This window comes from Rhinoraja longicauda, chromosome 17, assembly GCF_053455715.1.
Source record: "Rhinoraja longicauda isolate Sanriku21f chromosome 17, sRhiLon1.1, whole genome shotgun sequence".
NCBI classification, from domain to species: domain Eukaryota; kingdom Metazoa; phylum Chordata; class Chondrichthyes; order Rajiformes; family Arhynchobatidae; genus Rhinoraja; species Rhinoraja longicauda.
Window position 1 is genome coordinate 40,174,292 of NC_135969.1, and position 27,743 is coordinate 40,202,034.

At 47.1% G+C, this 27,743-nt stretch overlaps 1 protein-coding gene across 1 annotated transcript in view; it reads left to right on the forward strand.

Annotated features, from left to right (window-relative positions):
* The window catches only part of adamts9 (ADAM metallopeptidase with thrombospondin type 1 motif, 9), a 205,378-nt gene that overhangs the window by 46,447 nt on the left and 131,188 nt on the right, over nt 1–27,743 (forward strand). The window contains exons 9-11 of the mRNA XM_078414557.1: nt 14,192–14,338; nt 15,207–15,348; nt 17,560–17,664. Coding sequence (XP_078270683.1) covers nt 14,192–14,338; nt 15,207–15,348; nt 17,560–17,664 — 394 coding nt within the window. The remainder of the gene's footprint in view (nt 1–14,191; nt 14,339–15,206; nt 15,349–17,559; nt 17,665–27,743) is intronic.

Consider the following 27,743-nt stretch of genomic DNA (forward strand, 5'->3'; position numbering starts at 1 on the left):
GATAGTTTGAAGGTCTCTGATGAGGTCGATGGCAGGACAGGACCATTGTCTAGTTGGTGAGAGGATGGTTCAGTTGCCTGATAAAGGGAATAATGTTTAGTGCAAGGTAAAGTCCGATCAAAGACAGTCCGAGGGTCACCAAAGAGGTACATAGTAGTTCAGCACTATCCCTGGTTGTCGTAGGATGGTTCAGTTGCCTGAGAACAGCTGGGAAGAAACTATCCCGGTGTGCGTTTTCACACTTCTGAACCTCTTGCCTGATGGGAGAGGGGAGAAGAGGACCAGGTCCTTGTCTCAACATTGGGTGGGTTTTCTCCGGGTGCTCCGGTTTCCCCCCACATGCCAGAGACGTGCGGGTTTGTGGGACAATCGGCCCCCTGTAACCTGCCCCTGTTGTGCATAAGGGGGTGGATGCGAAGGCGGTGGATAAGACGGAGCAAGTGTGAATGGTCGGCGCGGACTCAATGGGCCGAAGGGCCTGCTCCCATGCTGCGTCTCTGGAACATATTGTGCGCAGTGTATCGAACCTTTGTCCCACACACAAGACTCTGAAGTGGGAGCCAGCTGGGAAGCAGCTGTGGTTCCGTGAAGGGACGGCAGCCCTCTGGAGAGAACTGCGTTACGGCCTTCCTTCAGTGGAATCCTCGGGGATTGCCACAAGAGACTCTGCAGCAGAACGCCTGGTGGATGAGTGTGTAACATAGTTTGCTTTCCGCACCAGCGATCCTCCCTGCCAACGCCTGCAAATGAAGGAACGGTTGCTAAGCTTCCGTGTCTTTTTCCTTTTTCGTTACTCGGGTTTCTGATTTATCCGTAGGCTTATAGTTCTTGATTAACACTTCCATTTCATCACACATATTTATATCAAACGTGCCTTCCTTGACCAATTCATTCGTCCTTTTTTCCCATTTTTCAGAGTGCTTTTTAATATCCTCTTTGGATACAGGGAATTTCTTACTTAATAGTTCAACTGTAGTTATCTTATTCATTGTACCCGTCTTATGTTAGTGCGCTTGGTCAGTCAGTTTAAATGCAGTCCTTGTTCTCACTCCGTTCCATCTCTATGGTCACTATAAAAGTAGTCAGAATCTCTACACATCTCCCCCCCCCCCCCCCCCCCCCCCTTCACCATCGAACGGAACAAATCAACAAATGCACAATTCCCTGCCTGAATCCGATTGCCATGAAGGACACTCAAAGAAAATCTATCCATTTATTCCTGTGCAACCTGTAGCCTGCATCAAAGCTTTCACTGTACCTCGGTACACGTGACAGTTACACTAAGCTAAACTAAACTGAACTAAACTGAAGATAGACACAAAACGCTGGAGAGACTCAGCGGGACAGGCAACATATCTGGGGAGAAGGAATGGGAGACATTTCGGGACCCTTCTTCCGACTGAGAGCCAGGAGGAGAGGGGGACATAGAGATATGGAGGAGTAAGGTGTGAAAAACAGATCAAAGCAGACGGTGATGTAGGAAGTGTAGAATGGTTCATTGCTGGCTGAGGGGAAGGTGACGAGGAGGTGTACTATCAGTAACATTAATCAGGACAGTGAAACTAGTCAGAGAACTAGGGTGGGGGAGGGATGGAGAGAGAGGGAAAGCAAGGATTACTTGAAGTTAGAGAAATCAATATCCATACCGTTGGCTTGTAAGCTGCCCAAGCGAAATATGAGGTGCTGTTCCTCCAATTTGCGTTTCCAATTTACTAAACGGTATATCCCGACATTTGAGAGCCTGTAAATGCAAAGCTCCTCCTTAAAAAAGTCACTGCGTTTAATTCATTGTCTCAGCTACTTTGGTTTCATTTTTATCCATTTTTAATCGTCTCTGCAAATTTAGTTTGGTATTTTATTGTCACGTGCACCGAGGTACAGTGAAATGCTTTTTTGTTGCGTACTATCCAGTCATCAGAAAGACTATACATGATTACTATCAAGCCGTGTTCACAGTGTTCAGATACAGGATAAACGGAATAACGTTTAGTGCAAGATAAAGTCCCATTAAATGGCAGCACGGTGGCGCAGCGGTAGAGTTGCTGCCTTACAGCGAATGCAGCGCCGGAGACTCAGGTTCGATCCTGACTACGGGTGCCGTCTGTACGGAGTTTGTACGTTCTCCCCGTGACCTGCGTGGGTTTTCTCCGAGATCTTCGGTTTCCTCCCACACTCCAAAGACGTACAGGTATGTAGGTTAATTGGCTGGGCAAATGTTTAAAAAAATTGTCCCTAGTGGGTGTAGGATAGTGTTAATGTGCGGGGATCGCTGGGCGGCGCGGGCCCGGTGGGCCGAAGGGCCTGTTTCTGCGCTGTATCTCTAAATCTAAAAAATCTAAAGATAGTTTAGTTTAGTGTCTTATTGTCACGTGTACCGAGGTACAGTGAAAAGCATTTGTGTTGCATGCTGCCCAGGCTGTACATTATTACAATCAGGCCGTTCACAGTGTACAGAGGCAGGATAAACGGAATAACGTTTAGTGCGAGATAAAGTCAGATTAAAGATAGTCCGTGTAAAAATCTGTGACAAATACTGTGGAATTCTCTGCCTCAGAGGGCAGTGGAGGCCAATTCTCTGAATACATTCAAGAGAGAGCTAGATAGAGCTCTTAAGGGTAGCGGAGTCAGGGGGTACGGGGAGAAGGCAGGAACGGGGTACTGATTGTGGATGATCAGCCATGATCACATTGAATGGCGATGCTGGCTCGAAGGGCTGAATGGCCTCCTCCTACACCTATTGTCTATTGTCTATCGTTTATTTACCTGCATTTTAGTAAGTTTGGAGGTCTATTAAAATAACTAAAACATACAATTTGCAAGTGACTGCAACCAAAACAAAATATGTTTAATTTATAAAAATAATGTTTTCTGAACCTTTCAAACAATTTTAAGAGAGGGCATCCACTAAACATTAAGTCTCTGGGTCTATCACCTAATCCTTTTAGTGCCAGGGTCACTAGTTCTATTTGCTGCTGCCGCCAGGATTTAAATCTCTCGACAGGCTCCCATTAATATACTGTCATTGAAAGATATTTTCACACTCTTTGCCTTGACTCATCCTCGCTCCTATTTTGCTGCTGCGTATTGGGCCGTGACCCTCCCGCCGTTTAAACCGCTCCGCAGGCCGGTTTGTTACCTATCAAACCGATGGGACCGTTTCATTAAATCATATTTACCTCTTCCATTCCGCTCAATCGCCCTCCCCTCCCCTCCCCCCCCCCCTCCCCCCTCCATCCCTCCTCACAGTGGAATGGCAAGGAATTTGCAGTAGGTTTGGCTGTAGCGAAGTTTTCCCATGGCATTGCTTCTGAGAGGAGATTTGCTTTTGGCCTTCTTGGCCTGCTCCATCTTTGGGAGTGGGTGCCTTTCACACACTACGGGACCCACCCACCCCCACTCCCCACCCCCCCCCCCCCCCCCCCCCCCGCTCACTGTCTCAATTTTTAGAAGGATGAGAGGGGATCTTATCGAAACGTATAAGATTATTAAGGGGTTGGACGCGTTGGAGGCAGGAAACATGTTCCCAATGTTGGGGGGAGTCCAGAACCAGGGTCCACAGTTTAAGAATAAGGGGTAGGCCATTTAGAACAGAGATGAGGAGAAACTTTTTCAGTCAGAGAGTTGTGAATCTATGGAATTCTCTGCCTCAGAGGGCAGTGGAGGCCAATTCTCTGAATGCATTCAAGAGAGAGCTAGATAGAACTCTTAAGGATAGCGGAGTCAGGGGGTATGGGGGAGAAGGCAGGAACGGGATACTGATTGAGAATGATCAGCCATGATCACATTGAATGGCGGTGCTGGCTCGAAGGGCCGAATGGACTCCACCTGCACCTATTGTCTATTGTCTATCATTCAAACCGCGGTGTTGGCCTGATGTACATCCTTTGTGAGGATCACATTACTGTCAAGGATGGGGAGAGGGAGGGAGTGGAGTGGGGGTTGGGGGGGGGGGGGGGGGGGGGGAGGTGGGAGAGGGAGGAGATAACAGGACAATCCAGGGAAGGAGGGAAAAACGAGAAGCTATTTCCTGCAAAAGTGGATCACCTTTTTTTTGGAAAGGAAAAAGAAGGAGACAATTGGAAATCACAAGCTGCTTCAGAATGTATTTATTTTTAATTGTCACCGTTTCTGGAGCGACTCAATGTGTTTAAAAGTCCACCACTTTTTAAAATTAGAAAAAATACATAGCAAAATAGTTGCAGGAGGAGGCCATTTGGCCCTTCGAGCCAGCCCTGCCGTTCATTGTGATCATGGCTGATCATCCACGATATAGAAAATTAATTTGACTTAAAACAGAGTCTTAGAACTGGATGTAATGAAAAGGAACTGCAGGTGCTGGTTCATACCGAAGATCGACACAAAGTGCCGGAGTAACTCAGCGGGACTGGCAGCATCTCTGGAGAAATAAGATAGGTGACGTTTCGGAAGGGTCCCAACCTGGAACGTCACCAATCCACATTCTCCAGAGATGCTGCCTGACCCGCTGAGTTACTCCAGCACTCTGTGCCTTATTTTTCATTAAATACTTTATCTTGGGGGTGGCACGGTGGCGCAGCGGTAGAGTTGCTGCCTTACGGCGCCAGAGACCCGGGTTCGATCCTGCGTGCGGGTGCTGTTTGTACAGAGTTTGTACGTTCTCCCCGTGACCGCGTGGGTTCTCCATGGCAGCTCAGGTTTCCTCCCACACTCCAGAGACGGCCAGGTTTGAAGGTTAATTTGCATCGGTAAAATCCTAAACTGTTCCTAGTGTCTTGGGGCATCTCAGATGACATAGATTTAAGTTGAGAGGTGGTCTGAAGAGGGGTCTTGACCCGAAACGTCACCATTCCTCTCCTGAGATGCTGCCTGACCTGCTGAGTTACTCCAGCATTTTGTGAATAAATACCTTCGATTTGTACCAGCATCTGCAGTTATTTTCCTACACTAAGTTGAGAGGTGAATGAATTAATAGAAACCTGAGGAGTATCTTTTTTACACAGTGGGTGGTGGGTGTGTGGAGCGAGCTGCCGGAGGAGGTAGTTGAGGCAGGTACTGTTGCAACATTTAAGAAACATTTGGACAGGTACATGGATACGACAGGTTTAGAGGGATATGGGCCAAACGTGGGACTAGTGTTGATGGGACATATTGGTCAGCTTGAACAGGTTGGGCCGATGGGCCTGTTTCTACGCTGTGTAACTCTACGACCTGCATCCACCTTTCACTTCCCAGGTTTTGTCCTGAACCACATCTGTAGAGGCCACGTCATTGGGTAATTTTAAAGCAGGGATTGACAGGTTCTTGATTTGTAAGGGTGTCAAAGGTTACGGGGAGAAGGCAGGTGACTGGGGTTGAGAGGGAAAGATAGATCAGCCATGATCGATTGGGGGAAACAGACTCGATGGACTGAATGGCCTAATTCTGCTCCTATAACTTATGGTCTGATGATTCTGCCCCAACCTTATTTTTCCAGCTTTATCCCCCCCCCCACCACAATCAGCCTGAAGAAGGGTCCCGACCGAAACGTCACCCATCCAGTCCCTCCATAGATGCTGAAGATAGACGCAACATGCTGGAGTAGCTCAACGGGACAGGCAGCATCTCTGGAGAGAAGGGATGGGTGACGTTTTGGGTCCAGACCTTTCTTCAGACCCAACTCTAAACGTCACCTGATCCTTCTGTCCAGGGACAACCCGATGCCCTGCGATTACCCACCGATGCTTCAAAAGCCAAGAAACCTGATCCGATTGCAGCTGCAGGCACTGGGAATGACTGCGGCACGCTAACTGGCTTAATCAGTCCACATCCCACACACCAAAGCCTTTATCAATGCTGCAGGATGGAACTGCAGATGCTGGTTTAAACCAGATAGACACAAAAAGCTGGAGTAACTCAGCGGGTCAGACAGCATAGATGATAGACACAAAACACTGGAGTAACTCAGCGGGACAGGCAGCATCTCTGGATAGGTGGGATGGGTGACGTTTCGGGGCGAGACCCTTCTTCAGACCCAACCCGAAATCTCACCTATTCCTTCTATCCAGAGTTGCTGCCTTTCCCCGCTGAGTTACTCCAGCATTTCAGCGTCTATCTTCGGTGTGAACCAGCATCTGCAGTTCTTTCTTACCCACCCTCCTCAGATGCTCCCTGACCTGCTGAGTTCCTCCAGCACTTTGTGTTGTGCTCAACATTCCAGCACTTGCAGTTCCGTGTATCTCTGTATTCCTTCTGCGAGTCCTTGCATTTCCCCGTTTAGATTTAGATTTAGATTTCTTTAGATTTAGAGATACAGCGCGGAAACAGGCCCTTCGGCCCACCGGGTCCGCGCCGCCCAGCGATCCCCGCACACTAACACTATCCTACACACACTAGGGACAATTTTTACATTTGCCCAGCCAATTAACCTACATACCTGTATGCCTTTGGAGTGTGGGAGGAAACCGAAGATCTCGGAGAAAAGGTCACGGGGAGAACGTACAAACTCCGTACAGACGGCGCCCGTAGTCAGGATCGAACCTGAGTCTCCGGCGCTGCATTCGCTGTAAGGCAGCAACTCTACCGCTGCGCCACCGTGCCGACATGAGAGTTAGCCTCTGGCTATTCCCTCTGGCTTTTATTTCTCCCATTATGTCTGCTGTTCTTTGCTGATGGCTTTACATCTGTCTTTTTATTACTTCTGCTTCTTCAGTCAAGCCCTCTGATGACCTTTCTGTTTTCTTTCCCATGTGTTTGTAGTTCTTGTTTTGTTTTTTTTGCCCTGATGCTATTTTCCACTGTCGCCTTTATTCTCACAAATTCTGTTCATCTTATAAATCTCCACTGGAACTCAAGTCAAGTGGACGGATACCTGTTACTTTATTTTACTTTATTTTGGAGATACAGCGGGGAAACGGGTCCTTTGGCCCACCGAGTCCACGCCGACCAGCGATCCCCGCACACTAACACCATCCTGCACACATTAGGGAGATTTTTTTTAATTTACACCGAGTCAATTAACCTACAAACCTGTACGTCTTTGGAGTGTGGGAGGAAACCAAAGATCTCGGAGAAAACCCACGCAGGTCACGGGGCGCACGTACAACTCCCGTACAGACGGCACCCGTAGTCAGGATCGAACCCGGGTCTCCGGTGCTATAACGCAGCAGTTCTCCGCTGCGCCACCGTGCTGCCCTTTCTCCAGCATATATTTTGAACATCAGCTTCAATGGCTTGAAGGCCAAAACAAATTTTTCCCCTGCACAGGAAAATCAAAGGAAAATGTGAAATGCTCCTGACTGCCTTTAATTTGCTCTCATTTGTCCAAAGTATCGCCCTTTACTGCTGAGATTCTGAGCTCCTGCATAAACAATATGCTCGGGATTAGTTTAGTTTCAAGATACAGCGCGAAATAGGCCCTTCGGCCCACCGAGTCCATGCCGACCAGCGATCACCATTACACTAGTTCTACCCTACCCACGATATAGACAATAGACAATAGGTGCAGGAGGAGGCCATTCGGCCCTTCGAGCCAGCACCGCCATTCAATGTGATCATGGCTGATCATTCTCAATCAGTACCCCGTTCCTGCCTTCTCCCCATACCCCCTGACTCCGCTATCCTTAAGAGCTCTATCCAGCTCTCTCTTGAATGCATTCAGAGAATTGGCCTCCACTGCCTTCTGAGGCAGAGAATTCCACAGATTCACAACTCTCTGACTGAAAAAGTTTTTCCTCAGGATATGCAGGATATCTGAGTGTGAGGCCCAGATCACAGATTGCACCTTTATTGGGATGGCACGGTGGTGCAGCGGTAGAGTTGCTGCCTTGCAGCGCCAGGGACCCGGCTTTGATCCTGACCACGGGTACTTAGTAACTTTGTAAGCGCTCTTTATGCGGCATCTTTTTCACCGAAGAATTTCACTGTGACTTGTTGCATGTGACAAGGTATTCATTCATTCATTCATTCATTCATTCATTCATTCGTTCATGGAGTTTGTACGTTGTCCCAGTGACCACGTGGGTTTTCTCCAGGACCCTCGGTTTCCTCCCGCACTCCAAAGACGTGCAGGTTTGTAGGTTAATTGACTTTGGTGTAATTGTAAATTGTCCCTAGTGTGTGTAGGACAGTGTTAGTGTACCGGGGGGGGGGGGGGGGGGGAGGATCGCTGGTCGGCGCGGACTCGACGGGCCGAAGGGCCTGTTTCTGCACTGTATCTCTTTAAAAAAAAAAGCATACTCACTTCTCTTGGCAAATGTTCGTGGCACAGCGAATACAGCGAAACCATTTGCTGTGCATCTGGTGTGTGTCCCGCTGGTGTGAATACTCCCTGGAGGAACTGGTTATTCAATTAGACCGCTGTTGATCCAGCTCATAAAACATCACCTCCCATTTGCCAGACGGGCTCCTTCACATCCCGAATAGTTCCCAAGTGGCCACGCCGACCATCCTGGAATCTATTTCAATAAAAGCATCGGCCAACCGAGGGCAATGTGTACGAGCTGCCCACGGGCACCCTGGGGGATTTATGGACAATAGACAATAGGTGCAGGAGGAGGCCATTCGGCCCTTCGAGCCAGCACCGCCATTCAATGTGATCATGGCTGATCATTCTCAATCGGTACCCCGTTCCTGCTTTCTCCCCATATCCCCTGACTCCGCTATCCTTAAGAGCTCTATCTATCTCTCTCTTGAATTCAGAGAATTGGCCTCCACTGCCTTCTGAGGCAGAGAATTCCACAGATTCAGTCTGAAGAAGGATCTCGACCCAAAACGTCACCCATTCCTTCTCTCCCGAGATGCTGCCTGACCTGCTGAGTTACTCCAGCATTTTGTGAATAAATCCACAGATTCACAACTCACTGACTGAAAAAGTTTTTCCTCATCTCCGTTCTAAATGGCCTACCCCTTATTCTTAAACTGTGGCCCCTTGTTCTGGACTCCCCCAACATTGGGAACATGTTTCCTGCCTCTCACCCCTTAATAATCTTATACGTTTTGATAAGATCCCCGCTCATCCTTCTAAATTCCAGTGTATACAAGCCTAGTCGCTCCAGTCTTTCAACACATGACAGTCCCGCCATTCCGGGAATTAACCTGGTAAACCTACGCTGCACGCCCTCAATAGCAAGAATATCCTTCCTCAAATTTGGAGACCAATACTGCACACAGTACTCCAGGTGCGGTCTCACTGGGGCCCTGTACAACTGCAGAATGACCTCTTTGCTCCTATACTCAACTCCTCTTGTTACGAAGGCCAACATTCCATTGGCTTTCTTCACTGCCTGCTGTACCTGCATGCTTCCTTTCAGTGACTGATGCACCTGGACACCCAGATCTCATTTCCAGGACCGCTGGGCACCATTGAATGCACCCTCGACAAGGAGTGTAGGATAGTCGTATAATAGTTTTATTGTTTGTCTTGTATTATGCTGGTGGGTTCTGTTTTGGTTTTATTGTATTGTAAATATTATTTTTAATATTTGAATAAATATTTTTCATTAATATAAAAAAAAGGGCAACGTGTAGTTAAACCACAGCGTGGTTCAACTCAACCGTTCTGATTCCTTTGCAAAACGCAGTGATATTACTTTAGACTTTGTCGAGGTGTATCTTACAGAGAGTGTCGGATAGCGTTAGTGTGCGGAGATTGCAGGTCAGTGCTGACTCGATGGGCCGAAGGGCCTGTTTCCCTGCTGTATCTCTAAACTAAACTGAACTAAATTAACCTTATTCAGAATAAAAAAATAAATACACGCGTGATAATAAAAGAACTATTGAACCATTACTATGGCTATGAATGTATTGAATAATTTTGAATATTACAGAACATAGAAGAAAGTGTACAGCACAAGAACTTCAGAACTCATAATACAAACTACAACAAATACGATAATTGGAAAAGGAAATACAATGAATACAAAACAAAAACTGTGCAAAACCTCTTCATACATTCTCAGTGTCTAGAAACATAGAAACATAGAAAATAGGTGCAGGAGTAGGCCATTCGGCCCTTCAAGCCTGCACCGCCATTCAATATGATCATGGCTGATCATCCAACTCAGTATCCCGTACCTGCCTTCTCTCCATACCCCCTGATCCCTTTAGCCACAAGGGCCACATCTAACTCCCTCTTAAATATAGCCAATGAACTGGCCTCAACTACCTTCTGTGGCAGAGAATTCCACAGATTCACCACTCTCTGTGTGGAAAAAAAACGTTCTCATCTCGTTCCTAAAAGACTTCCCCCTTATCCTTAAACTGTGACCCCTTGTTCTGGACTTCCCCAACATCGGGAACAATCTTCCTGTATCTAGCCTGTCCAACCCCTTAAGAATTTTGTAAGTTTCTATAAGATCCCCCCTCAATCTTCTAAATTCCGGCGAGTACAAGCCGAGTCTATCCAGTCTTTCTTCATATGAAAGTCCTGCCATCCCAGGAATCAATCTGGTGAACCTTCTCTGTACTCCCTCTATGGCAAGAATGTCTTTCCTCAGATTAGGAGACCAAAACTGTACGCAATACTCCAGGTGTGGTCTCACCAATGCCCTGTACAACTGCAGCAGAACCTCCCTGCTCCTATACTCAAATCCCCTCGCTATGAATGCCAACATAACATTCGCTATATATTCATATATATTCAATAGTGTTTTACTCAATAGTGTTCCCACTTGTCTTTAGAGGAACCACATTTGCCGCTCCTGTGGCCCCTGGGGGTGACATCCCTTCCTTGTTTGAGGGGCGTCTCTCTCCACCACACCCTGCCCCCCAATGTCCAGCAGCGGAAGGACCCTAGACTGCGGTCCTCCCCCACAGAACCTTGGCGTTGGCTGCACCGAGCTTCAGTGCGTCCCTCAGCACGTACTCCTGCGGTCTGGCGCGGGCCAGTCGGCGACATTCCCCAACGGACAGCACTGACGCGGGTAATGGTCTCCGTTCGGGGGAGAGAGAGAGAGACTGCCGCGGACAGGGGGAGGCAGGGAGGGAGCGCCACGCCACACTCGGCCTGCTACAGTGCGTGACGCGAGGGCTGGGAGGGATATCCTGTGTCCTAGTGAGTCAAGGCCAACGCTGGAAGAGCCAAAGAGGAAGTAGGCGGGGGTGTGAATCCTTGTATTGTGGAACCACGCAGAGAAACATGTCATGACCTCACCGGATATGTGAACAGTGCTCTCCTCTCTCTCTCTCTCTCTCTCTCTCTTGTGCTACCTGCCCACTCACACGTCCCCACACACACATACACACACAAGCTGTTGGCCACACAAATTGGTGCCCCACCAGTTTTACAGTTTAGTTTATTGTCACGTGTACCGAGGTACAGTGAAAGGCTTTTGTTGCGTGCCAACCAGTCGGCGGAAAGACAATACACGATTACAATCGAGTCATTTACAGTGTACAGCTACATGATAAGGGACTAATGTTTAGTGCAAGGTAAAGCCAGCAAAGTGCGATCAAGGATAGTCCAATGGTCACTGAAGACCTAGATTGTAGTTCAGCACTGCTCTCTGGTTGTGGTAGGATGGTTCATTTGCCTGATAACAGCGTGGAAGAAACTGTCTCTGAATCTGGAGCTGTGCATTTTCACACTTCTGTACCTTTTGCCCGATGGGAGAGGGGAGAAGAGGGAGTGGCCGGGGTGCGACTCGTCATAGAAACATAGAAACATAGAAAATAGGTGCAGGAGTAGGCCATTCGGCCCGTCGAGCCTGCACCGCCATTCAATATGATCATGGCTGATCATCCAACTCAGTATCCTGTACCTGCCTTCTCTGCATACCCCCTGATTCCTTTAGCCACACGGGCCGCATCTAAATCCCTCTTAAATATAGCCAATGAACTGGCCTTGATGATGCTGCTGGCCTTGCCGAGGCAGTGCGAGGTGTAGGTGGAGTCCGTGGAAGGGAGGTTGGTTTTTTGTGCGATGGTCAGGGCCACGTCCACAATCCGCTGCAAAAGACCCCAAGCAGGCACACGTGGGCATCTTTGGAGCACGTGTGGAAACCGATACAATGGTGTGCAGCTGTGGTAAATAGTTCAGGGACCGAATATCCTTGGGGATTCAGGAATCGTTCATCTGGGAACGATGGGGACTGCTTTGCCGGAGCTACTCAGACCATGTTTCAAAGTTCATCATGCAGTCCCATCAATCTGAGTGACAGATAAGGTTGACAACTTCCTCACTCCCAAATAAGGGACAAACGTTGGCGTCACCGCCCAGCGCCCCACGTGATCTCACCCAGCCAACGGCCACGTGCTCCCGCTCCATCAGTCTCGCTCCCGCTCCCGCTCCATCCCGGGCCGGGAGGCGGGTTGCTACGCAACCTCCGTCAGGCGGCCTCCAGGCCTACAGTGTCCGGGCCTACAGTGTCCGGGCCTACAGTGCCCCCCGGTCCTACAGTGTCCGGGCCTACAGTGTCCGGGCCTACAGTGCCCCCCGGTCCTACAGTGTCCGGGCCTACAGTGTCCGGGCCTACAGCGCCCCCCGGTCCTACAGTGTCCGGGCCTACAGCGCCCCCCGGGCCTAATACGGGACAAGGGCAGTCCCGTACGGGACAAACCGTACGGGATATCCCAGCTAATACGGGACAGTTGGCAACCCTAGTGACAGAGGGAAGGTGTTTAGGGATGGTGGTATTTCAGTTTGTGTCAGCCTAGTGGAGAGATGGAGAAGGGCAAGATCAGCACTCCACACACAATCCTCTCTCTCATACCCCATGCCACCAGTGGCCTTCTGTGCTCCCAATACCACATACACATCGGTGCCTTAAGATGAATTGCCATGGAGTCACGCAGAAAGGAAACAGGCCCTTCTGCCTAACTAGCCCACGCTGACCAAGGTGCCCCATCTACACTAGTCCCACCCGCCTGAATTTGGCCCATATCCCTCTAAATCCTTTTTATCCATGTATCTGTCCAAATGTCTTTTAAATGATGTTGCGGTACCTGCCCAAATGTTTTTTGGTTGCCGTTCTTGCGCGCAGACCAATTTTCTAAATTTGTTTAACTATTCCCAGGGCAGGCTAACCCTGTAATAAAAATGAACTGCAGATGCTGGTTTATACCAAAGATAGACACAAAAATGCTGGAGTAACTCAGCGGGTCAGGCAGCATCTTTGGAGAAAATGGACAGGTGACGTTTTGGGGTCTGAAGAAGGGTCCCGACCTGAAACGTCACCTGTCCATGTTTTCCAGAAATGCTGCCCAACACTTTAGAGATACAGAGCGGAAACAGGCCCTTCGGCCCACCGGGTCCGTGCCAACCAGCGGTCACCCTGAACACTAGCATTATCCAACACACGAGGGACAATTTCCAATTTTTACCAAAGCCAATTAACCTACAAACTTGTACGTCTTCAGAGTGTGGGAGGAAACTGGAGCACCCGGAGGAAACCCACACGGTCATGGAGAGAACGTACAAACTCCGTACAGACAGCACCCGTAGTCTGGATCAAATCTGGGTCTCTGGCGCCATAAGTTAGATAGAGCTCTAAGGGCTAGTGGAATCAAGGGATATGGGGAGAAGGCAGGCACAGGTTATTGATTGTGGACGATCAGTCATGACCACAATGAATGGCGGTGCTGGCTCAAAGGGTCGGATGGCCTCCTCCTGCACCTATTTTCTATGTTTCAATGTTTCTAAGGCAGCAACTCTACCAACTCCACCACCCTGCTGCCCAGTTTAGAAATCTAATCCTAAATCTCATGCTGTAGTAAACGTGGGCACAAGGTACACCAGGGTATTTACCAAACTTGATTCCACTAAAGCCTTAATAAGAGTTAGTGGTAAGACCTCTTATGAGTGGTAGCCCTGTGCCTCACCAGAGAACATTTGCACTTTAATGATATAGAACCCGGAGGAAACCCACGCAGGTCGTGGGGAGAACGTACAAACTCCGTACAGACAGCACCCGTAGTCGGGATCAAACCCGGGTATCTGGCGCTGTGAGGTAGCAACTCTACCGCTGCGCCACCGTGCCGCCTGAGTTACTCCAGCGCTTTGTGTCCATCTTCAATCTAACCCTAGTTAAATCGGTTTAATGGATGTTCTGCCTTGAAGTAAAGGACCCAGTTCAGTTTATTGTCACGTGTACCGTGTTACGGTTAAAAGCTTGCGTTGCGTGCTAACCCAGTTTCTGGGCAGTTGTGTGATGCAATGTGCATTGAAACAAAAGGCAGAAAAACCGTGAATGTAAAATCGATCTTTAACGGACGGTCTTTTTTTTTCATTTTCATCCAGGTTTAATATGCCTCACGACGACAGTAATAAATGCAAAGAGGATGGAGGCAAAAACCAGCAGCATGTGATGGCGCCAACACTGAACTACTATACCAACCCTTGGCTGTGGTCCAAATGTAGCAGGAGATACGTTACGAACTTTTTAGAGTACGTTGGTATTTCATCATGTCTTAAGTTGAACTGTGTATGGTTTGTCATTGGGAGCCAGGGCGGCACGGTGGCGCAGCGGTAGACTTGCTGCCTCACAGCACCAGGGTTCCATCCTGACTGCGGGTGCTGTCTGTAACGGAGTTTGCACGTTCTCCCCGTGACCGCGTGGGTTTTCTCCAGGATCCGCGGTTTCCTCCCGCACTCCAAAGACGTGCAGGTTTGCAGGTTATTTGGCTTGGGTTAAATTGTAAATTGTCCCTAGTGTGTAGGATAGTGCTAGCGATCGCTGGTCGCGCGGACTCGGTGGGCCGAAGGGCCTGTTTCCGCGCTGCATCTCTAAAGTAAAGTAAAGTGCTTAATGTGAACTTCATCCTTTCAGATTGTGGTGACAACTATTCTGAAACTTGAAATGTAGAAACAAGGAACTGCAAATGATGGTTTACAAAAGAAGATACAAAGTGCTGGAGTAACGCAGCGGGTCAGGCAAAATCTCAGGTGAGCACGGAAGGGCGACGTTACAGGTTGGGACCTTTCTTCTGTCTGTCTGAAGAAGGGTCCCGACCCGAAACGTCACCCATCCATGTTCTCCAGAGATGCTGCCTGACCTGCTGAGTTACTCCAGCACTTTGTGTCTTTCCTTGGTGAAGCAGCATCTGCAACTCCTTGTATCTACCGGTAGTTTTCATATGTGCATTTAATTAAAATTCAGTAAAGAATGATCTGATTTGCCAAAAATTCATTTCCATTTAATGGGCAAGTGACTACCATCAAATCTATCAAACCCATCAAGTTGGTTTTGTAAAGATTTTCGGAAGAGAGATGTTGGAATGGTTGGATATTTTTCTTACCCTTCGTTTCCTTTTAGCACAGGATATGCTGAATGTTTACTTGATGAACCTGTAACCAGAACGTATACACTCCCTCATCAGCTTCCTGGTCAGATATACAACGTGGACAAACAATGTGAATTGATTTTTGGCTCTGGGTCTCAGGTGTGTCCTTACATGGTAAGTCAGGCAAGGATCATGGGTGTTTGAGATAAGAGTTGCTCTTGGACATCAGAGCTGCTGCCTTACAGCGCCAGAGACCCAGGTTCGATCCTGACCACGGGTGCTGTCTGTACGGAGTTTGTACGTTCTCCCCGTGACCTGCGTGGCTTTTCTCCGGGTGCTCCGGTTTCCTCCCCCACTCCAAAGACGTACAGGTTTGTAGGCTAATTGGCTTGGTATAAATGTAAAAAAATGTACCTAGTGTGTGTCGGATAGTGTTAATGTGCGGGGTTCATAAGGTCACCAGGTCATAAGTGATAGGATCAGAATTAGGCCATTCAATCATGGCTGATCAATCTCTCCCTCCTAACCTCATTCTCCTGCCTTCTCCCCATAACCCCTGACACCCGTACTAATCAAGAATCTCTCTATCTCTTCCTTAAAAAATATCCATTGGCCTCCACAGCCTTCTGTGGCAAAGAATTCCACAGATCCATCACCCTCCGACTTCAGAAATTCCTCCTCAAATATCGTCCTTTAATTCTGAGGCTATGACCTCTAGTCCTAGACTCTCCCACTAGTGGAAACATCCTCTCCACATCCACCCTATCCAAGCCTTTCACTATTTAGTATGTTTCCTCATTCTCTAAACTCCAGCGAGTACAGGCCCAGTGATGTCAAACGCTGGTCGGTGCAGACTCGGTGGGCCGAAGGGCCTGCTTCTATGCTGTATCTCTGAACTAAAAACTAAAATCATGGTGCCTACGTTCACCATAGACATTGTGTGCTGAAGGGACTGTTCCCGTCCTTTAATAGAAAATGTTCTATTTTCCATGTACGTTATTAGCATGCAATGTCTTTAATTTTTCCCTGTCTTTATTGAATGTGATTGTAGAAATGATTGTAATCTTCCAATAATTTTGTAACATTTTTAGAAGTATACAGTTAACGTTAATCTAAAGAGATCAATTCGAAATAGAATTTCACATTGAACTAAATTTTGTTCATTAATTCATATTCAATTCAGTTCAGTTTAGTTTATTGTCACGTGTACCGAGGTACAGTGCAAAGCTTTTGTTGCGTGCTAACCAGTCAACGGAAAGACAATACATGATTACAACAGAGCCATTTACAGTGTATAGATGCATGATAAGGGAATAATGTTTAGTGCAAGGTAAAGCCAGCAAAGTCCGAGCAAGGATAGTCCGAGGTATCACAAAATGCTGGAGTAACTCAGCAGGTCAGGCAGCATCTTGGGGAGAAGGAATGGGTGACTTTTCGGGTCGACCCCCTTCTTCAGATACTAGAGGAGCAAGATGGACCACTCCGTCGAAATCGCCTATACTGAAGTGTAGTACGCAAAGGAGCGTAACGTCCGCCATTTTAGTAAGCAAAACCCGCCAGTGTAATCAGTGTTTTGGGGGAACAGTATGGATGATGATACCATTAAAATGCAGAATATATCTCATCTATCAATTCACAGATTTTTGTTATTTTTCTTTTTAAATGCTTCTGCAAGTTTCTGCCTACTAAAATGGCGCCGTGACGTGCTACGGTTTTTAGGGTCGAGTGGTCTATCTTGCTCTGCTCTATTATCTTTGGGAAGTGTATTGAGTATGGAAGTTGGGACTAACAATATCTATCTAGCTATCTATCTATCCACCCACCTACCCACCTACCCACCTACCCACCCACCCACCCATCCACCCATCCATCCATCTATCCATCCATCCATCCACCCACCCACCCACCCACCCACCCATCCATCCACCCACCCACCCACCCACCCATCCACCCACCCATCCATCTATCCATCCATCCATCCATCCATCCATCCATCCATCCATCCATCCATCCATCCATCCATCCATCCATCCATCCATCCATCCATCCATCCATCCATCCACCCACCCATCCACCCACCCACCCACCCATCCATCCATCCACCCACCCACCCACCCATCCATCCATCCACCCACCCACCCACCCATCCATCCGTCCACCCATCTATCCATCCATCACCCACCCATCCATCCATCCATCCATCCATCCATCCATCCATCCATCCATCCACCCACCCATCCATCCATCCACCCACCCATCCATCCATCCACCCACCCATCCATCCACGCACCCACCCACCCATCCATCCATCCATCTCTCTATCTATCCTGTGAAGATGGAGAGTGGCAAAGCAGACTTTACAGAGATTTTGTTTGTGCTTTGTAGACACAATGCAGACGTCTTTGGTGTACAAGTACTGAAGGACTCCAGAGAGGCTGCCGGACACAGCATATGCCCTGGGCTGACGGCACAGAGTGTGAGCCTGGAAAGGTGAGTGCCCCGATATTTTTAGAAAAAAATATCTTCAATGTTTTTTTTAAAATCGGAAATTAACTTAATGTAAGTTAGATTTAATGTCTGCAATTTAAGAACGATTGTTTTACGACTGTCATGTGCAACCAGATAGTTTGTCTAGGAAGGAACTGCAGATGCTGGTAGACACAAAATGCTGGAGTAACTCAGCGGGTCAGGCAGCATCTCCGGAGAGAAGGAATGGGTGACGTTTCAGGTCGCGGCCCTTGTTCTTTGTACTTTTTCAAATCTCTCGTTTCCCTCTTCGCTGACTCTCAATCTGAAGAAGGGTCTCGACCCGAAACGTCACCTAGTTCAAAGATAGACACAAAGTGCTGGAGTAACTCAGCAGGACAGGAAGCATCTCTGGAGAGAAGGAATGGGTGACGTTTCAGGTCGAGACCCTTCTTTAGACCTAGTTCAGTTCGGTTTGGGTGCTAACGAGTCAGAGGAAAGACAATACATAATTACAATCGAGCCATTTACAGTGCATAGAGGGATTTAAGAGTGTGGAGCGATTGTAATATGTGATCGTAGATCTGCTTCTGTGGCTGGCACGCATAGAGTCGCCTGGGTTGGGCGTCATCTTGGAAGCATTTCCTTCTCTCTGGAGATGCTGCCTGACCCGCTGTGAGTTACCCCAGCATTTTGTGTCATAAGAAAATAACTGCAGATGCTGGTACAAATCGAAGGTATTTATTCACAAAATGCTGGAGTAACTCAGCGGGTCAGGCAGCATCTCAGGAGAGAAGGAATGGGTGACGTTTCGGGTCGAGACTGAAGAAGGGTCTCGACCCGAAACGTCAGCCATTCCTTCTCTCCTGAGATGCTGGCTGACCCGCTGAGTTACTCCAGCATTTTTGTGAATAAATACCAACATTTTGTGTCTATCTTCGATATTATGTTCATTGTTTCATAGGTTTCTGTCCTTAAAGCAGGTCTTCAGTTACAGTATATGCAACTAAGCTTAATGGCACAAAGAACGGGAAAAGAGCTGAAGCAAGATAAAGATGTAACAGTGATCAGCATCTCCCTGCATTTGGTATATCTCACAAGATCAGGGCTGGTTGCTGTCTTTCGAATGTGTGTACCTCCTCCACCAGCTAATAGAAGCGTAAAGAGGAAACAGACTTAAAGCACTTCTAATGACATGTTTGTGATGCACTTTCCCATTCATTATCTTTCCTGGTATATAATTACCACTTCCAAAGTTAAACTTCCTGTTTAACTTCATTTTAGGGTCGCTTTGTGCTAAATTCTGCCGAAGATTTTTCAGTACTTGGGCTTTTTCTGTTGTTGTCGAAAGTAAAAAGTAGAAACAAGAGTTTTGCTTATATAAGACTTCGTATTGTGGACATTTTGTTTCTAATTCTTAGTTTTTAATGACCTTCATGGAGCTGGAGATAACCTTGTTGTATTAGTGCGACGCACGTTTAATGTTTTCGACTGAGTCCGAGTCACTGCCCATGTCTTGCATTCTGCATCTGGTGCTCTCGTTCCTCTGCATTCACTTCCTTTCCTTTTCAATTGGTAAAACCAATTAAGTTTACTTACTGCCACAAAGGAGAGAGCTCTGGGGAGATGAGAGAGAATGGGAACATCCTGAGCAGCCAAATCAAAAGGGCTTCATACGAATATTGACCCCTCTAACTTCCAGTAACCCTTGCTCTCCCTCTCTCCCCCATCCTAGTTCACCGACTAGCTTCCCTGTCCTCCCGATTCAAATGTACGAACTGTATGCCTCATTGTCACCTTCCCCTCAGCTAGCCATGATCCCATTCCACATTTCTCAGCCCGAAGAAGGGTCTCGACCCGAAACGTCACCCATTCCTTCTGGAATTCTCTGCCTCAGAAGGCCAATTCTCTGAATGCATTCAAGAGAGAGCTAGATAGAGCTCTTAAGGATAGTGGAGTCAGGGGGTATGGGGAGAAGGCAGGAACGGGGGTACTGATTGAGAATGATCAGCCATGATCACATTGAATGGCGGTGCTGGCTCGAAGGGCTGAATGGCCTACTCCTGCACCTATTGTCTATTGTCTCCAGAGATGCTGCCTGTCCCGCTGAGTTACTCCGGAATTTATTATCTAAATTAAATGGATCCACAGATGGACTGTCAAGAACTTCAAATGGACATTGTCTTTTTTGCCTTGGTACTTTTTCATAGAGAATAATTCATGGATGTGGGTTTCTAAGTTGCAAAGCAAGGCTCAGAGAACTGAGTGTGTGCGTGTGTTCGTGAAGGATAATAATCCAGTAGTTAGAAACGATTAATCGTGGGGACAATAGACAATAGACAATAGACAATAGGTGCAGGAGTAGGCCATTCAGCCCTTCGAGCCAGCACCGCCATTCAATGCGATCATGGCTGATCACTCTCAATCAGTACCCCGTTCCTGCCTTCTCCCCATACCCCCTCACTCCGCTATCCTTAAGAGCTCTATCCAGCTCTCTCTTGAAAGCATCCAACGAACTGGCCTCCACTGCCTTCTGAGGCAGAGAATTCCACACCTTCACCACTCTCTGACTGAAAAAGTTCTTCCTCATCTCCGTTCTAAATGGCCTACCCCTTATTCTTAAACTGTGGCCCCTTGTTCTGGACTTTCCCAACATTGGGAACATGTTTCCTGCCTCTAATGTGTCCAATCCCCTAATTATCTTATATGTTTCAATAAGATCGCCCCTCATCCTTCTAAATTCCAGTGTATACAAGCCCAATCGCTCCAGCCTTTCAACATACGACAGTCCCGCCATTCCGGGAATCAACCTAGTGAACCTACGCTGCACGCCCTCCATAGCAAGAACATCCTTCCTCAAATTTGGAGACCAAAACTGCACACAGTACTCCAGGTGCGGTCTCACCAGGGCCCGGTACAACTGTAGAAGGACCTCTTTGCTCCTATACTCAACTCCTCTTGTTACGAAGGCCAACATTCCATTGGCTTTCTTCACTGCCTGCTGTACCTGCATGCTTCCTTTCATTGACTGATGCACTAGGACACCCAGATCTCGTTGAACTCCCCCTCCTCCTAACTTGACACCATTCAGATAATAATCTGCCTTTCTATTCTTACTTCCAAAGTGAATAACCTCACACTTATCTACATTAAACTGCATCTGCCATGTATCCGCCCACTCACACAACCTGTCCAAGTCACCCTGCAGCCTTATTGCATCTTCCTCACAATTCACACTACCCCCCAGCTTAGTATCATCTGCAAATTTGCTAATGGTACTTTTAATCCCTTCGTCTAAGTCATTAATGTATATCGTAAATAGCTGGGGTCCCAGCACCGAACCTTGCGGTACCCCACTGGTCACTGCCTGCCATTCCGAAAGGGCCCCATTTATCCCCACTCTTTGCTTTCTGTCTGTCAACCAATTTTCTATCCATGTCAGTACCCTACGCCCAATACCATGTGCCCTAATTTTGCCCACTAATCTCCTATGTGGGACCTTGTCGAAGGCTTTCTGAAAGTCGAGGTACACCACATCCACTGACTCTCCCCTGTCAATTTTCCTAGTTACATCCTCAAAAAATTCCAGTAGATTTGTCAAGCATGATTTCCCCTTCGTAAATCCATGCTGACTCGGAATGATCCTGTTACTGCTATCCAAATGCTCAGCAATTTCGTCTTTTATAATTGACTCCAGCATCTTCCCCACCACTGATGTCAGACTAACTGGTCTATAATTACCCGTTTTCTCTCTCCCTCCTTTCTTAAAAAGTGGGATAACATTTGCTATCCTCCAATCCACAGGAACTGATCCTGAATCTATAGAACATTGAAAAATGATCTCCAATGCTTCCACTATTTCTAGAGCCACCTCCTTAAGTACCCTGGGATGGAGACCATCAGGCCCTGGGGATTTATCAGCCTTCAGTCCCATCAGTCTACCCAAAACCATTTCCTGCCTAATGTGGATTTCCTTCAGTTCCTCCATCAGCCTAGGCTCTCCGGCCCCTAGAACATTTGGGAGATTGTGTGTATCTTCCTCAGTGAAGACAGATCCAAAGTAACGGTTTAACTCGTCTGCCATTTCTTTGTTCCCCATAATAAATTCCCCTGTTTCTGTCTTCAAGGGACCCACATTTGCCTTGACTATTTTTTTCCTCTTCACGTACCTAAAAAAACTTTTACTATCCTCCTTTATATTATTAGCTAGTTTACCCTCGTACCTCATCTTTTCTCCCCGTATTGCCTTTTTAGTTAACTTTTGTTGCTCTTTAAAAGAGTCCCAATCCTCTGTCTTCCCACACTTCTTTGCTATGTTATACTTCCTCTCCTTTATTTTTATGCTGTCCCTGACTTCCCTTGTCAGCCACAGGTGTCTCTTACTCCCCTTAGAGTCTTTCCACCTCTTTGGAATAAATTGATCCTGCAACCTCTGCATTATTCCCAGGAATACCTGCCATTGCTGTTCTACCGTCTTCCCTGCTAGGGCCTCCTTCCAGTCAATTTTGGCCAGCTCCTGCCTCATACCTCTGTAATCCCCTTTGCTATACTGTAATACTGACACTTCCGATTTTCCCTTCTGCCTTTCCACTTGCAGAGTAAAACTTATCATGTTGTGATCACTGCCTCCTAATGGCTCTTTTACCTCTAGTCCCCTTATCAGATCAGGATCATTACACAACACTAAATCCAGAATTGCCTTCTCCCTGGTAGGCTCCAGTACAAGCTGGATTGAAGCAGAATAGTTAATAGAAGAGAAGAGGAAAGCACAAAGGTCGGCACGGTGGCGCAGTGGTAGAGTTGCTGTCTCAAAACGCCAGAGACCTGGGTTCGATCCTGACGAAAGGTGCTGTCTGTATGGAGTTTGTACGTTCTCCCAGTGACTGTGTGGGTTTTCTCCGGGTGCTCTGTGTTCCTTCCACATCTCGAAGACGTGCAGATTTGTAGGTTGATTGGCCACTGTAAATTGCCCCACGTGTGTAGGAGGTAGAACAAGTGTACGGTTGATCAGTGGTTGGCAGAGACTCAATGGGCCGAAGGGCCTGTTTCCACGCTGCATTTAAACCGAACTAAAACGTAAATGAACCTCAAGCATGACCAAACTTAGCAGAAAACAAAAGTCTTGCAGTAACTCAGTGTGTCATGCAGCATCTCTGGAGGGCAGGGACAGGTAATATTTCGGGTTGGGACCTTTCTTCAGACTGGAAGAGATGAGGGAGAAGGAGAATTCTGACCCAAAACACCCTCCAGACCCTGTCCATGCCCTACATTTTTACACCAGGCCAGTTAACTTACAAACCTGTACGTCTTTGGAGTGTGGGAGGAAACTGGAGCACCTGAAGGAAACCCACGCAGGTCACGGGGAGAACGTACAAACTCCGTACAGACAGCACCCGTAGTCGGGATCGAACCCGGGTCTCTGGCGCTGTAAGGCAGCAGCTCTTCTGTTACGCCACCGTGCCACCCACATTTCTTAGTAGACAATGCAAAGAGAATAATTTAGGAGGCAACTGGTTTTGGCTTGTTTCATGCATGTGTTTATTTATGAAATCGCAAGGAACTGCCAATGCTGGTTTAGAAAAAAAGAAGCACAAAGTGCTGGAGTAACTCAGCAGGTCAGGCAGCATCTCTGGAGGATAGGTGGCAGGTGATAGATGGACACAGGAGAGGGGGTTTATCCCACGCAGGTGACGGAGAGAACGTACAAACTCCGTACAGACAGCACCGTAGCCAGGATCGAATTCGGGTCTCTGGCGCTGTAAGGCAGCAACTCTACCGCTGCACCTACATGCCAACGAACTGAATTAGTTGTTCCAAGTTATATCCGGGTTTCATTTATACCAAACAAAAACCGATTTATTTTTTCTTTAGGTTTAAGCTCAGGTTTAAAGGTAATTGGGAAATCAAAATGCTAAAAAAATGTGCGTGCACATAAACCCTCTCTCCTGTGTCCATCTATTACCTGCCACCTGTCCTCCAGAGATGCTGCCTGACCTGCTGAGTTACAGGTGAGGGATAAACCCCATCATTGGCAAATCCCACACCTCACCTGTTAATTACAACAATAGTTCTCGAGTCCGTGACTCCAATACAACGGTGAAATGTATTACAATTTAGTGCACACACATTCTTAACATTTCGATTTCCCAATTTCCTTTAAACCTGAGCTGTTGAAGAAAAAATAACCCAGCTTTTGTTTGATGTAACTGACACCCAGATATAACTTGGAACAACTTATTCTGTTGGCACGGTGGCGCAGCGGTAGAGTTACTGCCTTACAGCGCCAGAGACCCGGGTTCGATCCTGACTACGGGTGCTGCCTGTATGGAGTTTGTACGTTTTCCCCGTGACCTGCGTGGGTTTTCCCCGGGTGCTCCGGTTTCCTCCCACACTCCAAAGACGTACAGGTCTGTAGGGTTAATTGGCTTCGGTAAAGATTGTAAATTGTCCCTAGTGTGTGTATAGGATAGTGTTAGTGTACGGGGATCGCTGAACGGCGCGGGCACGGTGGGCCGATGGGCCTATTTCCGCACTGTATCTCTGAACTAAACTGTACTAAACTCTGAGGCAACAAAAATGTTATAAGAAACTACAACCGAGAGGATCACATGACCATGTCCACTGGTATGCGAGATTTACTGCTGAGCTTTACAAATCCTGTACACTAATTATGTACAGTTCACTGCTTTCGAGCCAGATTCCCACATCTAAACCATAAGAATGTTTGGCATTAACAATATAGTTCCCTAAGCCTGTAAAACATCAATAATAACAAGAGAAATTTAAAATCAGCGCTATTGGGACGAGGGAGGTTTGTGATTCACCGGCATACAGGTTGGTTGAAAGTTGGCTCGTTAAATTCAGATCATTGATAAACCGACCACTTTGGTGTTCTTCACACAGAAATAAATTTCAAGGAGAGGCAGTGACACTCTCAATCTGAAGATAGACACAGAGCGCTGGAGTAACTCAGCGGGTCAGGCAGCATCTCTGGAGAAAAGGAAAAGGTGACGTTTCGGGTCGAGACCCTTCTTCAGACTTTAGACTTCTCAGCCTGAAATAGTTTAAGTAAAAATTGGGGTGGTCATTTGTAGACGTGGGGTGATCATTTGTAGAAGTGTGATCTGCTTGAATATGGTGAACCTGTGGAATTCATTGCCACAGAAGTTATTAACTGATGACTCGGTGGGCTGAAGGACCTGTTTCCATGCTGTATCTTTCAATCAATCAATTGTAACATGGTTACATTCACGGTCGTGAGTGGACCACCACAAATTTTACATAATCAATGTGCCCTGCAATCCAATATTGTTGGCCGAACTTCACAAATGATTTCCCAGATGCACAACTTGTTCCATCATTGCACCAGTACCTAATATAATGGACTTCCCAACAACTTGGCGGTGATGATAACTCACCAATTCCACAACACTCTGTCTTAGGGCGGCATTATGGCGCAGCAGTAGAGTTGCTGCCTTACAGCGCCAGAGACCCAGGTTCGATCCTGACCACAGATGCTGTCTTTCTGGAGTTTCTACGTTCTTCCTGTGACCGCGTGGGTTTTCTCCGGGTTCTCGGGTTTCCTCCCACACATCAAAGACGTACAGGTTTGTAGGTTAATTGGCTTCGCTGAGTTGTAAAATTGTCCCTGGTGTGTGTAGGATAGTGTTAGTGTGCGGGGATCGCTGGTCGGCGCGGACTCGGTGGGCCGAAGGGCCTGTTTCCGCGCTGTATCTCTCAAAATCTCAAGTCAAGTGACATTTTTCTGGTCCCGTGTCTGAGGAAGAACGATATGAATAAAGTTTTTTAATGTTTGCTTTAATAGTTTTCATTTCTCAAACATTGTTACTCACTTTAGACTTCATGCTAGTGGTCACCAATATTCAGCTCAGTTTTCAGTCTCATTTATTAAAGGTTTACTTAACCTAAACCTGGTTTAGTAAAACTGGTTCACAGTCTGAAGGAGGGTCTCGACCCGAAGCGTCACCCATTCCTTCTCTCCAGAGATGCTGCCTGTCCCGCTGAGTTACTCCAGCTTTTAATGTCTACCCTGGTTTACTAAACCTGGTGGGGGCTCATAATCCTATAAATCTTTGTGATTCTTCTGAATATTAATTAGGACTGAAAGTGTCCTTGTACGGTAACTTACAATATTTTGTTAATTATTTATAATATTATTATACGTGGACGAGGATTATTATCTAAAGTCTCTACTGTATGACTCTATCTTAGAAAAAGAAAAGAAATCTCCACTTGTTTAGTTTAGTTCCATTTTGTTTAAGTTAGTTTATTATTGAGAAGCTTTGTTTATAAGTGATAGGAGAGGAATTAGGCCATTCAGCCCATCAAGTCTACTCCGCCATTCAATCATGGCTGATCTGGCTTTCCCTCTCAACCCCATTCTCCCGCCTTCCCCCCATAACTCCTTTGTTTGTAAAGGATTGTCTTTCGGCTGACTGGTTAGCACTGGTTAGCACGCAACAAAAGCTTTTCATTCTACCTCAGCGCACGTGACAATAAACTGAACCGAAGAAAGGATTATACATGAATCCAATTAGGCTGTCCACAGTGCACAGATAAAGAATAAAATGCACAACATTTAATGCAAAGTATGACATTGCAGGAGTTCAAAGTCCTGCAATGAGGTAGGTAGGTGGGAGATCAAGACCGCACACTAGTTTGTAAACTTGTAAACATGACATGGTGGGAAATGGATGGATGCACACTTGGCATCCCACATCAGTGTTGTACATTCCCAGGACAAATATAGCAGAGCCTGTCGGAGCTCAAAACATTTTGAACGATATTTTAATAATTTGTCAGAACTCCCACGAGAGAAGAGCACCCTCTAGTGTGCTGACATGACATTTTAATCTCCACCTTGCCCAATGTTGTGGAACCTGTCCTATAGTCTTTTTGTTTGGAGATACCGCGCGGAAACAGGCCCTTCGGCCCACCGAGTCCGCACCGACCAGCGATCCCCGTACCCAATTTACTATCCTACACGCATTAGGAACAATTTACAATTCCAACAAATAAGACAGAGAGTGCTGGAGTAACTCAGTGGGTCTTTTAGACTTTGGAGGCACAATGCGGAAACAGGCCCTTTGGTCCACCTAGTTCGTGCTGGTCAGAGTTCCCATATCCCACACACACTAGGGACAATTTACAATTTACCAACGCCAATTAACCGACAAACGCGTACATCTTTGGAGTAAAGAGTGGGAGGAAACCGGGGAAAACCCACGCGGGTCACAGGGAGAATGTGCAATCTCCATGCAGACAGCACCCGTAGTCAGGATCGAACCCGGGTCTCTTTGTTGCTGTTGTGCCGATCCATTACGGGCTTGAGCCCGGGAGCAACTATTTCACGACTTTACTGAACTCGCGCAAGTATAAAAAGAAAGAATAACGTGATTGGGTAAAGGCCGCCAGGACTATCCCGCCCGCAGCACCTAGGTGGGTGAGATTCCCGATACTTTGCACAGGTAGACACTCCCAACTCACCTGGAGCCATTTAATCTCCTGAAAGACCGATCGGGTGAACAATCAGATAAAAACAGACCAATTAGCAGGGGGTGGAGAGTTTAGTAAATTCCTCTCATTCCTTTTCGAGACAAAAAACATGGGGGAGACTTGCACCCACTCAAGCTCACAGCAAACAGCAAAGCTGAAAGGACATTGTGCCAGCACGGAACACCAAGGGTCTCCATTTCCTCAAGTTCCAAAGACACAGGCACTTTGCAAGAATTATTCATGCATTTTGCTGACCAGCGATCGAGGAATGGCCTCTTCATCGGCCGCAGTGTGAACAGATTTCTCATCATTTTCTCTGTGATTTGATTCTGAGTTACTATTTTTGTTTTTTCTCCAAATGTGTCGCATTTTGTTTTTTTTCCAGATTTACCAACTCATCCAAATATGATTCAGATCAGTTTCAGTTTATTGTCACGTGCACCGAGGTACAGTGAGAAGCTTTTGTTGCGTGCTAACCAGCCAGCGGAAAGACAATACATAGAGTCATAGATAGAGTCATAGAGTGATACAGTGTGGATACAGGCCCTTCGGCCCAACTCGCCCACACCGGCCAACAATGTCCCAGC